Source organism: Drosophila pseudoobscura, chromosome 4, assembly GCF_009870125.1.
Source record: "Drosophila pseudoobscura strain MV-25-SWS-2005 chromosome 4, UCI_Dpse_MV25, whole genome shotgun sequence".
Lineage (NCBI taxonomy): Eukaryota > Metazoa > Arthropoda > Insecta > Diptera > Drosophilidae > Drosophila > Drosophila pseudoobscura.
In genome coordinates, this window is record NC_046681.1 from 8,113,411 (window position 1) to 8,131,201 (window position 17,791).

Here is a 17,791-nt window from a genome sequence, read left to right on the forward strand (position 1 = left end):
TTTCGATAATGAGATATCCATTACTAATATCGGAAATTGTTACGGATTGTTGGGAAGCGTTGGGAATAATAATTTTCTTAGATATAGAATGATATAGAGTGAGAACCGCCCTAGATTTGATGACTGGGAACTTATTTTCCTCACTCTGTCGGCAATGATAAGCCAAGCATCCGCAGATACTAGCACTATTATTTATTCGGATTAGGAAGGTACACAACAATTACTATTTATAAAGATCTAGATCGCATATTCTTTATGCAGTCACAAGCACTTCTCTCTGAAGGTTGCATCCATTCGAAGTAGTCCAACAAACCCGCCTACGAGTACAGGGTAGAAGGTTAAATCCAGTTATAAAAAATTTCTGTGGAAATGAGATGGGAACTGCCGAGGAGTGGCCTGAAGCGAGACCCTACAGGGGGAGCATTGTTAATGAAGCTGCTTGTCATCATTTTAATTGCATGTCCTTGTAAGTGAGTATAAGTGTGACTGTATTTTTTTGTGTTTGCCTGAGTGTGTATGAGTATTCTCTGTGTAATTTAATGGTAAATGTTGACTTGTGCAAGGAAAACTTTTGCAATTGAGAGAGTTCAAGAATACGCGTATAATTTAATTAAGACAGAGAATAATGTGCGGTTTTCTTGGACAGTTCAATTAAAACCTTGGTTGACGCTGAGCGATCTATTAAATATATGTATAGATTCTGTTAGAGTTAGAGAGTTCGACGGTCAAAGTTGTGCCATAAAAACCAACAGAAAAAGAATGCCAATGGTAATTCCTCTTTTCGTTGATAAACATGATATCAGTTACGATTCTGCTATCAATCTCTTCAGAAAATCTGCAAAATTTCATGCTCCCTCTTAAACCTGGAAATTTTGCCAGTACTTACCTGTTTATCCAACAGAATCATGCTGCTGCACTGCAGGAACTCCTCGCCGCCAATGTGCTTGGCCAATTTCTTCTCCAGTCGGCAGACGATTTGTGCGTATTGCGTGGCAGTCGGACAGTGGAATGTTGTTTCGACTACGGTCTGCAGCCAGCACCGAAAAAAGCCCAAAGGATGCAAAACAAGACAATGATTTAAAGTGGGGATTAGGCAGATTGCTCTTCCAGAGCTCCGCATCCACTTACCTTGTCGGTAGTGCTGTTGGTCTGTTGGCAGGCACGGAGGTCGGCCTCATGTCTCTCTAAATCAGTCAATCGTTTTAGTAAGGCACTCAGTGTTTGGGAGACAACTGCTTCTAAATGCGAATTGGAACATCTGCATGGGGGAGTCGATTGAGTTGAAGTGTTGTTCTTGCTAAGTTCCTGAAGAGGGAAATGGAATTTTCTGCTGCTCACCTGGCAACGATATGTTTGACATGGCTCATCATGCGCTCATCCCGGTAGTCGTAGGGGAACTTCATCGTCCACTCGGCCAAGAGGGCTACTAATGATTCTAAACATTCGCTATCAGGTACCGAGTCCAATAGTTTACCCAGCAGTTCATGGGGACGCAGAAATAGGCGTGACGATAATAAAAACGAGAATATAAATTCCTGCAAACGAATAAAAGAAAAATAAAACTCAATTAAGCTTTATCTACACAGCATAATAAAAACGAGAGGGAATTATACAGTCGAGTGGACCGACAGTGTGATACGCTGTAACTAGTTTTGAATATAAAACTATAGTCAAGAATATGCTGGGTATTGCCTTTGATGCTGACCGAGAATCTGGAGATATCCTATTCGTGTTGCAAGCATCTAGTCACAATCATAGTACCCTTGAGCATAGGGCATACCAAATGTAGTTCCCATAGTTGGAACATGTCAGCAATTAGCTTTATTCCTTGTCGTTATTGCTGGGCTTAGCCAACTTTTCTTTTGCCGAAGGCCATAGCACATCAGCTCCATCAAATTAGCGCTAATCTCCGGATTTGTTTGCAACGATTTAATTATTTTTGCACTTGGTCCTTGTGGTCCCAGGTCCGCTCTCTCTCGCATGCAGGATTGTCCTTGTATCCTGTACCCAGTCTCTTGTTGTGTTTGCCCTTTGGCTGTGCTTGGATCTGGGTTCGGGCCTGGCTCTGGGAAAGGGCCACGTTGGTCTGTTGGCTGCCTTTTGGTTTGTGGTTTTTCGGCTCGTGCCAGAAAATTCAACTTGGCAACTGTTTAAGAGTTTGGCTGGTCCTAGCGACTAAGTAGGAACTGATTTGTATTCCATTTGGCGTTTGAAATATACGAGATACATTTACGATTTTTGGAGAGTTGCATTTTCCATAAGGAAAAGTCTTTAAAGTTTGCCAAAAATACAAATTTTGTATGTTGATTTTTGCTAAAATATGTTTAAGGTTTTAAAAAACGCATACTCCAAATAATATTTAATTTCGGATTCATTTTATTTGTATTTAAATGGAAAAATATGCAAAAGATATTTGTTCATTTGCAATTTAGAATAGGCCAAATGAATTTCCATTTACTATTCTTTTTATTTTGTACAAATTGCCAAAAAATAATTCCAAATAATATGATTTATTTATTTTATGGCAAGAATTTCATTAAACATTTAGCATGGAAGCGGACAAAATTGCAATATTTACGAGCAAATTGAGATTCAGTTTTCATTTCCCATTTATTTTCTAATTTCTTTTTAATTGGAAATATGTACATAGTTGAAACATTCCAGAGTAAAAATGATGATTCTTACCTTATCTAAGTCGATGACATTCTTGGGTATTAGCGCCTCGACGAGGGAGTCCAATGGCCCAGAAACTATTCTACCGTTTATGTACATAATGCCACCGGAACCCAAAACCGAGCTCTGTCAAAAGATATGCAAACAGTAAATATATATTTTTATTCGAAACTAATTACTCTCTCGAGTGGTAATAGGGAGGGGTACGGGGAAAAGCCAGGGTAAATGTAAATTAAAATTAAACCAATTTACATGGCTAATCAAATGCTGGGTCTGGCACAGAAAAAACTGAAAATTATTATTAAATTGCCATTTGGCAAAACATTTTGCTTAATTACCGCTGAGCGTACCTCAAAATTAATATCACATTGGCTGCGTTTGTGCGGATTTTTGGGCACATCGTACTGGACGACATCGTCCCCGACACCCACACGGTTGTGCCCAACCGATTTTGCGGCAAGCTGCGGACAAACAAAGTGCAAATTAATGGATAATAAAGGGTCCGTCCTCAAAATGTGGATATATGTAGGTTCATAGGTGCTCCAGAGTTCGCAATATACAGAAATTTTATGTGTATTTTACTTGGAAAACAACTACGTGAGATGCAGAACACACACTCTATTGCAGAGTTTATAGCTAAAATTGTAATATATCTATGGGGGGAAAACCAGAGGTCCTGTCGTTTATTTGTGGGAATAAATTAATGAGTTATGCTTTGAAACACTTGAAATGTATGCTTTAATTTAAAAAACTAACAAAATAGATTTAAAGAGCTTCCACAACTGCTTTCGAGTTGCTGTTGGGGTGCAAGAGCTTTCCGGAACACAATCGAATGCCATGAATGAAAAATGATTGGATACGAGTATGCTGAATGCACTGTAGTAATCACTCACCTCGATTTGCTGAAACCCCATTTCCAAGTCATATGCACTCAACTGCTCCGCGCTGTGTCGCCGCCTGTAGCGTATGCCCAGGCCCCCGGGGCCAGCGGCAAGAAAAGCTGTCTCCGCTGTCAGATTGCCGGCATCCAGAGAGAAAATGCCACCATTTGCCGCCTCGAGAGATGCAACCGGCTCGTTCTCCAGGCAGCAGTCATCGCTGTCGGAGCTGCTGCTGCTGCTGGGGTGGCGGCAGCGACGACGCCGACGATGGCGGCATTTGTCGCGATCCCGCTGGCCGCGCGATTTTTGCAGCACAGTCTGCTTGCAGCGCATGCCGCAGGCGATGGCGGATATCTTACTGGCATAAAAGTACATCGCCATGTGTCACGTTCGGGCAGCCGCTCCTGACGCGGTCATGTGTGTGGGGGCTGTGTGGGTTGGCTGCTTCTGGGGGTGCTTCTGGGGTGTGTCCTTCGGACGGACTCCTGTCCTCGTTTAATGCATGCGCATGGATCGGGCAGGTGAAAAGTTACCCTTCCTCATGGCCGGACACGTAGGTGACAGTGCGGTTGATTTTCCTCCAATCAAACGTCAATTTCGTTTGGGATTAGAGGTTCGGCTGGCGCGCACTGACCAAACGACTCTCGTATTCCGTTTTAGTCCTTTGGGGTAGGCTTAGTTGACACTTCATTCCGTATATCGTTTCTCGATTTTCCAATTTCCACACCGGCTCTTGGGTCTTTCTCAATGCCTGCAACAGAAAAAAGAGGCAAATCAGAAATTGCGTCGGGCTAATACTCTAGGCACAAGCGGCGTCAACAAGTTAACTTTTCGGTCCATCGCAGCACATTACTCATACGCCGTGTTGCTCTCGAACAAGTGCTTAAATCACTGGCCTCCTCCTATAGCTGCCTCAGTGAAAGTGTGTCTATGTGTGGGCGTTATGGTTACGGTTATTATCCCTTTGGGCCCACTTCCCACTTGCTACTCATCAGCCCATAGACATGTGCGCATCGTCAATAAGGGCGTAACCGAAACGTCCGGATGGGAAGGAAAAGGACGGTTGCCCATTACTTGGGTCGATGGCAATCATTAAATCACTGCAGATGCGTTAAGACCCAAACAGCAACCGATATCAGAATTGATGTATAGACGCGTTCAGACCCCCAAATACCAAAAAAATCATCAATGATGTATAGATTGGTTCAAGGTTATCCATGAATAAACATTTTTGGCCTGGATTTCTTCTCGTATAGAGCAAAAGAGGCGAATGGACCTTTGTTCTTTGGTCTTGTGGCTATTAAAGATGAACTCTGAACTTAATCAAGAGCAAATGTACATTTGCTGTAAGTATGTAATAATATATCCATATTGGCTGCGTAGGCATATTGATTTATGGTGGCCTTCCGGTTAGGTGTCGAAAGCATTCAATAATTTTGATATTCATGAATATAAATTCAAAAAAATAAATTTTTTTTTTCAGTAATTTCTCCACGCATTTACGAATTCAATAAAGAGTCTCATTAGCTTGAAAGTAATGAGCTTCGTTTTTTTTTTGTTTAATCATGGCATCAAATGAACAAATTTATTCTTTCCTGAAAACCTTTAAAGCAGACAGACCCAAATCCAAAAACGGTATTAAGAATTCGTGTATTCTCTGCAGGCTGTGTCGAAAAAACTGTTTCCCATATTATGAAGGGATTTTCACGTGCGCGGATTTATCAAGGCAGTCCGTTAAGGAAATAAGAAAACTGTGGCAGGCGGCTTGAAAGGAGATTTGGCAAGCACAAAAGATAACAATAGCTCGGCAGAGGCAGATTGCAGCTTGATACGTATGAAATATCCATTAAATAATAAATATATGCAAATATGTACATGAAACGCAAAAGGCAGCGCCTGAAATACGGACGTGGATTGTGATTAAAAGGAAGTTCCTGTTGAGAGTGCACTCCAGCACCTGTCTGGCAACTGCTTATGGAAATAAGCAAGCAAATCCAATTTATATTAACCTAATTCCGGCTCGTCATCATCTTTGAGTCATGGCTTTTGTCAGCCAAAATTCAACAGTTGCCGTGCCCCCCATTCACTCGAACTTTCGAATTTCCCAACCGAAGTGGCAGCAATTGATGGCAATGCCAGAAGCAGAAATCAATGCCATGTCAGGGACTGGTGCTTTACACAATGCTCTTTTCATCTCCTTAAGAAGTATTTTCTTTCACAGCCTCACCTTCATTCCAACCTCAGTTACAGACCCATACCAAGGCGTCGAATGTTGCGTCATTCACAAATTGCCAATTAAGGAGACCAGATTCATGGGTGCTTCATCTGTTGATGAGAGTCTCCTTACCTTTTGCATACCTACTATTTGTATTTGGATTTTTGTTTGGATTTGTTATTTACATAAGCCATGCATAATAAATCATTTCTGTGTGCAATCTCCATTTTAATGTGGCCAATCCCAGTCGAAACAGAAAAGGGGATTACAGGCTTAGTGGCTCAACAAATACGAGAGTATCCTTTCGGCTGTCCATCTGTATATGGAATGAATATAGTCGATTGGCAAATAGTCAAAGTGAATCACGAATGAGCTTAAAATAGGAATCATTCGCCAATAATCGTTTAAAATAATTTTTAGGGGAAAACGCATGTTGGACAAGCCACATTTACATCCCAAATTTCACATATGGTATACGTATATGTTACAAGGAACCCCCAAAACTACATAATCCAGTCAACAGTTGTGAAATTACAATTCAAGAGGAAATCTGAAAGGGGGAATGTGCCAAAAAAATGCTCAAACAAGAATTGGCACAAAAATATATCTCATGCTGCTTTCATTTGCATTAGATTTGGATACCCTTAAAGAAGGTAATGTGATTTTGATTAAATATTTGCAACGAATAGAAGAAAGTATTTTCAAAATTAAATAATTTTAATTTGGGTATATAGATACATATGTACATGATGTGTGATTGGCTATCTTTTCCTCAGAAAACTCGGCAAGATTGGGTCACATAAACGTATCATGGATAGGGATCTATAGTGACAACATATCAAAAAAAGACCCGAATCTATTCCATTCTGTATTTAGTTAATACTTTTTCTGTTTTTTTAAAGATGTCAAAACATGTCAATTTACAAAACAATGCATTTTTCTCAATAAAACAGTATTATACATTTGTGAACGGTTTTTAAAACCTCGATAATATTATCCGATTACCAAATTACATTTCTGCCATAGATTGTATGTTGAAGATTATTTTATCTGGAAAACTGGTATCAGAATTAGAATACTTTAGCATGTTTCTGCTGAAGGAATATATCTTATACATATATGTGTATATGTATATTTTGTTGATTTTTTAGCAATCAGTTGCCCAAGACATCAGCAAAGAGATTTATGGACTTAAGGCACAGATTTGATAGGATATACAAACTTCGGCATATTAAACTTGTTCATCTTTCCTGCTTTTCTTTTACATAATCATATATTTGTGTGTGGTCCATCTGTGTGGTATATCTGCATGGTTTCTGGTGTATCTATGTGTGCAGTGCTATGTGTTTTGTTTGTGTGTGACCGGCTCTTGCCTTATCTGCATGCATACGTACATATATACATTTTGTGTTGCCTACATTTTGGGGCTGCCATACATGACGAGTTTCAAGCTCAAGTGAGCGTAACAAAGGCGGAACACACACAAAACTTATGATAGGAACACATACTCGTATTCGACAAAAACTTGTACGAAGTTAACTACAAGTTATGCCTGCCCCGCCCACATCTTTCTGGACAGCCCCACATTGTTGGGTATCCAAGGCTATAGACAAAGAAGAAAAAGAAATAAATCTCTCTTCCTTATTCTTTTTTTTGGCAGAGAAGCTTATTATAATTCCAATCATGTCGACAGACTGCAGGATCAAATCTATGCGGAAGCCTGGCAATGAAATATTTTCAATTTTAATATTGACAACGCAAGTTCTTCTTTTTTTATGGACGATATTGAGTGCCTCAGGAGAAGGGTGGGACATAGTAGATGTAGAGGCAGGAAAAGTGCCTTAGTAGAAGTGAAAGATATGGTAGACAGAGAGGCAGGGAAATGTCCATCAGGCTGACACATTTTGTTCCGTTTTAATGCCCATTACTGATGCCTTGTCTTCACTTTTATGCTCAAGAGCGGAAAAATAAAAGCAATACTCCTATATACTGAGAAAAAAGGCAATCAATTATATTGAAAACGATAAAGATATTCGAAAAAGGTCGAGCCCGTGAGAGGGGTTTGAATGGCATACGCATACTGTAAACGAATATTAAATGAAGTTCAATTACTAGGAAAGTTCAAATTCCCTCAATCAACCCCATGGTTGTTTGTTTTTGTTTTCCATAATTTTGTTTTTTTTTTTTACTCTATGGCATGACCGCAAAAATTGCTGATTGCTGCATTTGTTGTTCCTTTCATAGCCATCGCTCCTTGGCTGGGCATTTCCTCCTTCCCCCATCGTCAAGCTCCATTATTAATAGTAGAATTAGACAGATACAGATGCAGATGCAGATGGAAGCCTGCTGTGCTAGTCCACCACAAAAGGTTTCAATTGGTCACAATGTGCCATGGCATGCGATTGAGTGAATGGAATTTTAACCACTGTTAATAATCATCTTCAATAATCTAAAATATTTTTAGCTTGGTTGTGAAACTCTCGAATGCTTTGCATATTTTAAGACCAATCTGAACTTTGGCTACATTCCAAACAAGTCCCGGACGACAGTGGGTTGGGTACAGGCAGCAGCTGCTGCAAGTGTCCTCAAATCTATTAGCATAAAGCTGATAAAAAATAAACTGATGTCGCTGTCGTTGTCGCTGTTGTCAACAAGCAGCAGCAACACTGGCAACAAAGGAAGCTGTGGTAGGGGCAGAAGTTGGAAAAATGTAGCCAACAAACAAACAACAAAAACCAGCAAACAGCAAAGTGGCTACGAATTTCCGTTGTTCTTGGCTAAGCGTTGTTCCAACAAAATGGGGAACGCAAATCGGGTTGCAAGAATTTCTTTAAAATTCTACCACCTTCAGCTTGATTAAAGCTTAAATAATATTTTCTTTGCCTACATAGCTCTCCCTTTCAATATAGCTTTTGATATATTTTTTTGTTGCGTTTTAGTTGATTAGAATGATACAGGAAAATTATGATTCTTTTCTAATATTTTCTGATTAGTATTAAATACGGAAACTGGAGTCATTGTAACTGGAAATCCAAAAAATCACCTTCCTATAATATTTCCACATTTTCTGTGATTAAAGTTCTCGTTAGTTAATCAGATACTTTAGGTTCTACTATAAAATTAAATTTATTCAAATTTATAATTTCAATTCCTCCAATTCGAATGGATTTGATTGTTTTTCCCGTTTTCCATTAGCATTTGATTTTATCGGCTTGCAGTTTGTTTGCTTTCACTTTGCTCGCTTTTGTGTTTTCTGCAGCTGTTTTCCCCTCCTTTTCCCCCCATCGGATTTAAAATCAATTATATTTTTGCTTTTTATTCTACTCTGCTGTTATTTATTGGCGCGGTTCTTCCACTATCTAAAGATATTTACAAAAAAATCAGTGATTTTTCATATTTATCACTTTATTGCATTTGTCGGACGGTCGTAAGTTTTATCCAGTAAATGATGTGTGGGATATTTATATATGTACTTATAAAAATTGATTTATTTGGGCAATATTTGATGTTAGGAGATGTGGAAACGGAAACTGATAAGAAATGTAAAGATGTAAAAAATGTTTTTAGGAGTATTGTTATATTCCTCTTCATTGGGATGGCTACACATGAGGGAAAAATGTTTGAAGGTATAGGATGGCAAGAGACTAAATGTTTTTTGACCTGTTGATTGTGCATCCGATATGACAGAAATTTATAGTTAGAATTATTTGACGGGGCAACGCTTGACAAAGCCACTACAGAGAGGTGAGGCGAGTGCCGTACTTTGTGTCAAAGATCGGAAAAGAGTTAAGGGAAATTCTAGGGAAATGATTTTTCATTCAAATGTTTAATCTTCAAGCCATGGACTCCAGTAAACTTTTACTAAGTAACCTGCTTGAGACACTAAAAATGTATACAAAAGAAATGAAATAATGAAAAATATTTCAACTCCATCATTTCAACTCTTTGCACTGTCAAAGTGCTCAAATTAAATACAACTTTTGTGTAATTTCCTCACTTTCAGTAGATTTTCCTCCTGCTGCGTTGGACAATCAGCATTTACATTAGATTTAATTAGCATTTTTTACGCTTTTGTCTGCGAACTGAGCTGGGGGAAAGTGCGCTAATAAAAGTCCCTTCCAAATTACAATGAAATTGTCTCTGGGCTTGTTAACTTGCCGCCATTTGTAAGGTTTTAATGAAGGCAAAGTTAAAAAAGCACTTTTCACTCGATTTTTCTCTGGCCCCTAAGCTCCGGACCCTCGCAGAAGGACACCAACCCATCTATGGTAAATTTTCCAGCATGGCTGTCAACTTTTCTGCCTGGCTGACGATTTGTACTAGAAACAGCTTAAAAGTACAACAAAATTGCAAAAAAACGCAAAAGTTGCGGTGAAGGGACTCGACAAAGAGATACTTAATGTTCAGATCCTATTGGGGATTTAAATGAGCTTCCAAAATGATATGCTTCTATAAAACTCTAGGTTCCATTCTCAGTTTTTATTACTGGGCACACGGAAGTCAGGTCCTTATCGAAGGAGGATCACTTGGAACATGCCTTCCTTATTCTGCCTTGTAATGATAGCCAGCGATAGAAGCGATAGAATCATCACATAAACGCATACCTATTATTTCTGCCTGTTACATACAAAGTCAGAACAACGGTATACCTTTTTAGACCACAAATATAGGGTAAAAAAAGTGGAAAAATGAAATAAAAAAGCGCCAAGAAAACTGTCAACGCCATGGCTCTGCGTGTGCCATAAAAGTGGCGCAAAAGAGAAACCGAAATTAAATTACTTTGACTTTCGATTCTGGACCATAAAAAAATGCATTTGGGTCAGCTCTAAATTGTGTGAGCGAGATGTCCGCTTCCTCCAGGATCCCACCCACCCATGAAAGTCCTCCCGAAATTAATACAATGCCAGTAGCAACAAAATGTATTTAATGACTTTTAAATTGTTTTATCAGATAATTTATTAGAATCACCGCATCGACTAGGTCCACGACCAGGCAACCGCAATGAAACCCAAGCCCAAGCCATGCAAATTTCTTATCCGTCACTTTTTATGGCAGCCGTAAAAAAAGTCTAGAAAATCGGCTCAAAGTCTAAAAGTATTTTGGCATCATCATCAATCTCTTTGGCCAGAATGTTGGCAACTGCATTGCCAAGACAATTGACAAATTGATGATGGGTTTTTCCGCTCTGGCGGATGTGTTTATGCAAATGCATCTGGGATCGGTGCAGATGGCTTTGGTATATGGAAATTAGCTTTCGCTGGGCACATCTTTTTTGGGGGTTATTGCGGGTAGGTAATCCATGGAATAGATTGAGCATTGGGGGTAGAAGGATTATTATATTTGTTTTTGATCGTATGAGTTTCAGGGATTTTTATAGGGAGAATATACATCGTATACTAAAATGGTATCAAAATTAATCAAATCTATGAAATGAAATTTGAAAAACGACTGAAAAACTAATGATTGATTTTATTTGGGGTGTATCTTTTGTATCCGAGACTCCTCCAGTTGGTAGTCGAACTTAACTGAGTTTAATCAATTAATTACTTTCCGTGGGACATTTGTACATGTACTCAAATGAGACACAATCCTGGACACAAACAAAAAAGTACTCGCACTCAACTCAACTTAATTCATTGCATTAATTGAAAATGAATTATTGTTTAACAGCCATAAGTAAATGAGATCCAATGTCCGAGCTTCATTTTGCGAGCGGAAATGGACACTATAAGCCAACGGCAATCGCAGCAACAGGAAAAAGATTTAATACGGTCGAGCAGCAACACCGAAAACTGCAAATAAACGCTCAGGGATATATACGAAAAAGCCTGTAGTGACGCGGCGAACAAGTATCGGGCACATATTGGCAATCGGAGGCAATGAGGCACCCAACATTATCGACATTACCGGTTAACGGTAACGGCTACGTGGAAAGTCGACAGAAAGTCATAAATTATGCATCGTTTTCGAGAGGCACAGCAGGAGAGCTGGTTTCCCAGATAGGGTGCACTGCTTTTGTTTGTCGATTGGAAATTTTTGGGTTCTTTTATCGCGTGAATTTCAAACAAAAACAAGATGGTTGGTTAACCGATGCCGTAGACACTCTTTCAGATGCAATAAACGAAATCGTTGTTAAGACCTTAAAAGAAAAGTCTAGATATTTGCGAGTTGAGTTTTAAATTCAAACTAAATTTTAATCTTAAAATCAGAGCCTTATAAGTGATTTGACAACGAGGTACGAGGCAAAATTTGGTAGTCTATAATTATCGTTAGACCTACGCAGAGGATACACTTTACTGAGGGTGTCTATTTGAGTACATGCTTACATTAGTTTTATTTTAGGACCGCATTTGTTAAGTGTTTTCTGTTTTCGGTTTTGTTACATGAGTGAATGAGTGTACAATAATATATTTATGTTTAAACATTTTGCAAGGGGCCGAAAGTGGCATTGTAGTCGTTTCTCGACTAATTCTTTCTATTGCAAAATTATGATAAAGTTATCAGACTTAAAACAAAAGATTTACTAATTCCTATTGTTCAATTCCTAAAAAACAGCTTCCTATTTAGACTTCATACAAAATTGTCTTGGGATAGGTTCGATTTTGCAGGAAAGACCATACAAAAAGTAAATAAATCGGACTTATATTCGTTGCAATATTATCACAATACCCTCTGCAAAGTGTATAAAGAATGAAACATCTTCCTCATTTGGGAGAGTGTGTGGGAATTCGGAAATTACAAGTTAATCGAACGTTGCATACTTACTGGCGCAGTCAGTCGGGCGGAACCATATGCGATACTACTTATTTATGCCAGTTGAGGAACATTTTCAGCAATTGAAATTCATATATATTGATTTTTTGTTAAGAAATCGCCAAACTCTGCTCCGCTGCTGCCGCTGACAGCTGTATTCGATATTCAATAAATACAAATAGCTCTCAATGAAAATCCGCACGGGCAGGGCTTTGGGTGTGGTATTCTTTGCGTACATCAATTGTTGTGCGGAGAATTAGGATCAAACTCACTTTCCATTAAGATAATAGAGGGAACTGATAGAGACTTCCATAATTTCGATTTTGAGATCATTCCTCATTGACGTTTTGGGACACATAACATTTAATTCTCACTTTTGAATGATGTTAAATCATTATTATTCCTTTAGTGAATTTATCGTAAATTTTTAAAATTTTGTTGGTAATATTTAATTTTTTTTCTAAAACGTATTCTTAAATATATTGCTACATCAATTGCCGATTCAAATATTTAACTTAACAAAACCGTTCTGATATATCCGCTCCCTAAACCGCACTCTTACAGAATCCACGACGAACTGAAGTGCGGACCCTCTTCGGGGGACATATTAAAAGCTGTTTAAAGGCTCCGAAGCCCTAACAGCGAACAGAGCTCCCAAAATATTATAATAGCGGGAAATTTCTTGTGTATTCTGTTAGAGCAAGCTACCATCGAACATGCTCGATGTTCCAACAGAACATGTTTGTCGGCGGTTCGCTTGTGTGGAACTAGCACAACAGCCATATATAATATAAATAAAAGGCAGGAGCTGTAGAGATGTACAGGGAAACCATTCAAAATTTCACATTGCATTGCTTTAATTACCCAGCCTCATATGCTGGGTGACACCTAGAAATATGCCGTACAAATGAGAACTCATCTGGTTGATGGGTATGTGGGGGAGTGCCAGAATGGTAAATGACCCCCTAGCGTATCTCTGTCCCCGCAATATCCCATGGCAACTGATATCTCTGTTTGTTCAGCGGCGCTGTCAAATGTCTGGCAATGCTTTCGCCCTGCCTTTGTTTGTCTCCTTTTGGCTGTGAAAAATGTGTATGACAGCGGTTTGTGTTAGATGTTTGGGAAAATAGCACCCGTGCTTGGGTTGAAGCTGAAAAATTTCGTATTTAAATGCGAAATTAATGTCTGGGCCACGAGAAAAGTTCCCACAACAAATTAACGAAATCAATTTGAAATTTTCATTGAGCCCGCCCTCCAACTTTGCCGTTGGGTCAGCAGCACTTAACGCTCAAGCAGAAAGGACCCACATATATATCGGTCTTGGCCAAGAATTTTTGAGGTCATTCGGAATTTTGAGCCGGAAAAACTTTTCATGCAAAAGGCAAAAGTTTTAAGTAGTAGCTTAAATTTTATATTTCTACACAATTTTATTATGTCCAGCGGTGGCCGCCTTTGCCTTTTGCCTTTTGCTGCTGCTGCTGATGTTTGGCAAGTTTAAATGTTTGGAGAGAATTCATTTTACTTATTTATAAAATATGCTCTGGCTCTGACCGGCCGTCTGTTGCAGTGTGGGATATGTGCAACGCCTGGCCGACTTTTAAATTAATGAAATTCTGTGTGTTTCAGGTGTAAGTTAGCCCTTAAGCATTCTGCCTGTACACCAATTAGCAGACTCTATAAAATCTGCAGACTGCAAAGTTGTGGATGAGTGTGGTATATGATGGAAAATATTTGTGCTGAATTTGCTCGCTCTAGTGAACGTATGCTCTCATTCGTACCCTCTATCCCTCTATCTCGGTGGGTTTTCCAACACTGAAACAAAATTTGAGCCAAATCACATAAATTTTGCACTCCATTTTTATATATACGATGTATAGATTTGTGAATCGATGTACAAAATTATGGATCTGTGCCCGTGCGGCCACTTAGCATTCGTCCATTGCTGTTATTTTTCCGCCGCTTGTCCTTCCCCTTTGGTGCGTACCGCAGGCAGCCACTGGGATTTGAAGGCGATTGTTCAGAGCTGGTATCCCTTGAGCCAGGGATGCAGTATACTATGGTGTTGCGAGACAGGTCGGATGCCCCCTTCACAGGGTCGACACCCATAGCCACGTCGACCTTCCCTCTGTCACGGCGATCGCGGTTTCGTATGATGGCGTTCTTATTGGTGGTGCCCACGCGTTCGTAGAGCTGCGACAGATCCTTGGATAGCTTGGCATTGCCGGCGTTTAGCTTGTGCTGATGGATGAGGCTGTAGACGAATTCGTCAATGCTGATGGAGGCGAGCGTTTGCAGAAGCAGGTCCAGATTGACCTGCCGGAAGGAGCACTCATTCAGCTTTTCCAGCATGCGCATCAGACCCATCCGCTGATCCGGGCCTAGGGCCGTGTTGATGAACATCAGGCGCAGCATCTTGTAGGTGTTGTCCGGGTCAAATGGATCGATGGCCATTCCGCAGCGATCGTAGAAACTGTCGTAGATCTCTTGGTCATTCACTTCGGTAAATGGCGCATTCACCCCCTGCATCACACTCCAGGCCGCGTCTCGCGAGAATCCTCTCAGTGGCTGGCCCGCGTTGCACGCCATTCGCCAGAGCATGGACAGCATGGAGACATGGGAGCAGCGGAAGAGGTACGCCAGTGCCACCAGGAGGCAACGATGCCGATGACAATTACATTTTTCTATCTTCTTGGGAGTGCAGATGCGGTGCTTGCTGATAACTATCAACTTGGTATCCCTGCAGCAAGGAGGAAAGCAGCAGCCATAACAGCTACTATGGCAGCAGGCGCACATTATCTATAATTTTGTAGATTCCAAAAAATGTGGAGGTTTCGAAATGTGTTTTCGGTTCCTGTCTAAATTTCTAAACTACTAAGTTCCCTTTGAAATTTCTCTTTCTTTGCCCGAGTAAAGTCCTATTATAACTGTTCTCTCAAGAAGGGAACACAGGGACCTCAATCAGCTCCGATCTTTGTCTTTGTCTACGATAATGTTTGCTCTCTTGTGGCTATCGATACGTGGGCTGGCTATCATTTCAAATGCAGTTTCGAAAAGTTTTCGTTTTGCCTTTTTTTCCTTTTTTTAGGTTGAAAAGTTAAATGTTTTTGTTCCAGAACTTTTTAAATGCGTTCAAGGGGCTGGGAATGGTTTCAGTTTTCAGTAAGGTACGGAGTGCCCAAGGCTGAAGCAAAGTGCACAAATTTTGACTTACTTTCCTAACTTGGTCAACATCTTGGAGTAACGTCCACCTGGAGTCCCCCCTCTGAAGACAAATCGATGAATGCTGTTGCATTATTTACAGAATTGAACTTAAGAGGCAGCACTAATTTATTTTCCAGCTGCCAAAGAGCGTGTGAAGAGCGAGTATTTACCTAACCCTGCATCCAAAGTGATGTAGTTGCAGTGCGGCCTCAGAGTGGGGTTAACAGCTGTATAATCCTTAGAAAATACTTGTCAGTGGGATGGCTCAGATACCGGGATTACCAGCACATGCAAATTGAAGTTGTTTGACGGAGGGCGAGCGGTAGTGCGGGTTAGTCTATGTCTAATCCAATTTCAATTGCTTAAGCCACCATGACTGACACTAAGAGCGAGGTTGAAAGATGGATGCAGACGAAGGGCTGGGCTGCGGGAAGTACAATTTGTGTGGGGAGTGTTGGCCCAGCATCTTTACGCACCAAAGAACTTCAAATACTTGGGATTGCTATTGAATTACGCACTCACCCACACATGAACTCACACTCACACAGATACACATCCACTCATGTCAACATATCATGTTACACTTAACTGTGTGTGTGTGTGTGTGTCTCTGCGCTAAGTAAGATGTACATAGTTCGTTGGCCAAAAGCCCTCATCCGTCCGGAAAGGCAAGTGCAGAAAGAAACGGAAACGGCTTCCAGGGCTCGTCTCCGTACATAAAATCACAATGTTGACCCTTTTATTTCGACTGGAAGTTTTATAGCCCAAAAATAAAGAATCTCAAGCTGTGTTTGCTCGAGTTTTATGTGTGCACAGATTTTAGGACTCGGGGAGGACAACAGTTCGTCGTCAAGGTTCGGCTTAGTTGGTTCTGAACATTGGTTGGGTCATTCTTGGCGATTGTGGATTGCATTTTAAATTAAATGGCACCCTTTATATACATTGTTTTCAAGCGAAGGCAAAAAAAGATACCCTCAGCTGAAAAAGCCGAACCGAAACATCCGAATAAATCCATTAAAAATAATTCAACGGATAGTTGTTTTTAAAACTCTTGCCTTGGGGGACTATGTCGATATCAGATTCAGTTCTGGGTACCTAAGGGAATTCTTTTTATGAAATGATTGATTAATGCCCATTAAATACTACAAATAGTAATTTATAATATATAAACTTCAATGAATTGAAATGCTGAATACTCCTAAGAAATTGTTCATTCTAACAGAAGCGCAATGCGGTTTAAATATTGCAACTAACAGAACGAGGACAATGGAGCAATGCACTCATTACTTCAGTCAGGGTTGGGATTCCCCGCAAAAAAGGGGAAACTTAAAGAGAATTAACCTTGAAACACGTTTTCAATTAGCAGTACCTTCGCGGCTGTAGCAGCGGCAGGCAGGGCCAATAATGAGTTGACAAATGGCTTGTGTCAAACAAGGGCCGCGTAGGGCAAACAAACAAACAAACCAGACTCCGGCTACGATACGATAAAAGGGCCAACAAACACGTCTTGTTGCCCGTTGTGCGTGACTTTGTGGGAATGTTGGCAATTCTACGGCAAAGGCACCCCAGCCTAGTTATATCTTTAAGTGGTCTTCTGACACACACACTTGTTTCCGTACCAGCACTCGAAACCACAACAGAATAATCAACTCACAAGCACAAGGCCGCGCAATTCATTTTCCACTTTGGTGCGACGACTGACAAATGAGTTGATAATTTCCACCGCGTCAAGGACTACAACTTAAACAGGAGTCTCTCCGAATTCCTGGCCTAGTCACCGAAAATGTTCTATCTAGCCGTTGACAGCTGAAATTAATTTGTGTCTGTTTTTGGCTGCCTGTTTCACACTTTTTGAGCTATTGATGGGAGATATGCTAGTAAATGGAATGGATATCCGAGCAATTTGGAAACTGCGGGAATGGTGGAGTACTTGTAGATGGATACATATAAATATGAAGCTCGAAGACAAGAAAACAACGTTAATGGTTTTCGAATAAAAAATATTCAAACAAATTTTTAAATTAGTTTAACGTGTTTAATAACCTTTCATGTTTAATTATTTTGATAT

At 40.1% G+C, this 17,791-nt stretch overlaps 2 protein-coding genes across 3 annotated transcripts in view; both read right to left on the bottom strand.

The window, feature by feature from the left end:
• Positions 1-13,114, bottom strand: part of LOC4816367 (uncharacterized) — a 31,139-nt gene extending 18,025 nt beyond the window's left edge. The window contains exons 1-7 of one of the 2 annotated variants that reach the window (XM_015181083.2): positions 12,535-13,114; positions 3,567-4,305; positions 3,024-3,134; positions 2,686-2,799; positions 1,339-1,535; positions 1,129-1,258; positions 887-1,027 (exon numbers count right to left, since the gene is read on the bottom strand). In XM_015181083.2, coding sequence (XP_015036569.2) covers positions 887-1,027; positions 1,129-1,258; positions 1,339-1,535; positions 2,686-2,799; positions 3,024-3,134; positions 3,567-3,935 — 1,062 coding nt within the window. In that variant the 5' untranslated portion in view covers positions 3,936-4,305; positions 12,535-13,114. The remainder of the gene's footprint in view (positions 1-886; positions 1,028-1,128; positions 1,259-1,338; positions 1,536-2,685; positions 2,800-3,023; positions 3,135-3,566; positions 4,306-12,534) is intronic. The other variant, XM_001355894.4, reaches the window with a different exon arrangement.
• Positions 13,115-14,421: 1,307 nt separating this feature from the next.
• LOC117183977 (uncharacterized) lies at positions 14,422-15,753 on the bottom strand. Its single transcript, XM_033379742.1, has 2 exons — positions 15,734-15,753; positions 14,422-15,259 (listed from the first exon to the last, which is right to left on the bottom strand). The coding sequence occupies exons 1-2, from the start codon at positions 15,751-15,753 to the stop codon at positions 14,422-14,424; spliced, it is 858 nt and encodes a 285-aa protein (XP_033235633.1).
• Positions 15,754-17,791: the final 2,038 nt, after the last annotated feature.

Bases quoted from the DNA above. Each gene is read 5' to 3' on its own strand.
- LOC117183977 (XM_033379742.1), bottom strand. From the start codon at position 15,753: ATGTTGACCAAGTTAGGAAA. The intron at 15,260-15,733 runs GTAAGTCAAAAT...TCCTTGCTGCAG, and splicing joins ATGTTGACCAAGTTAGGAAA to GGATACCAAGTTGATAGTTA.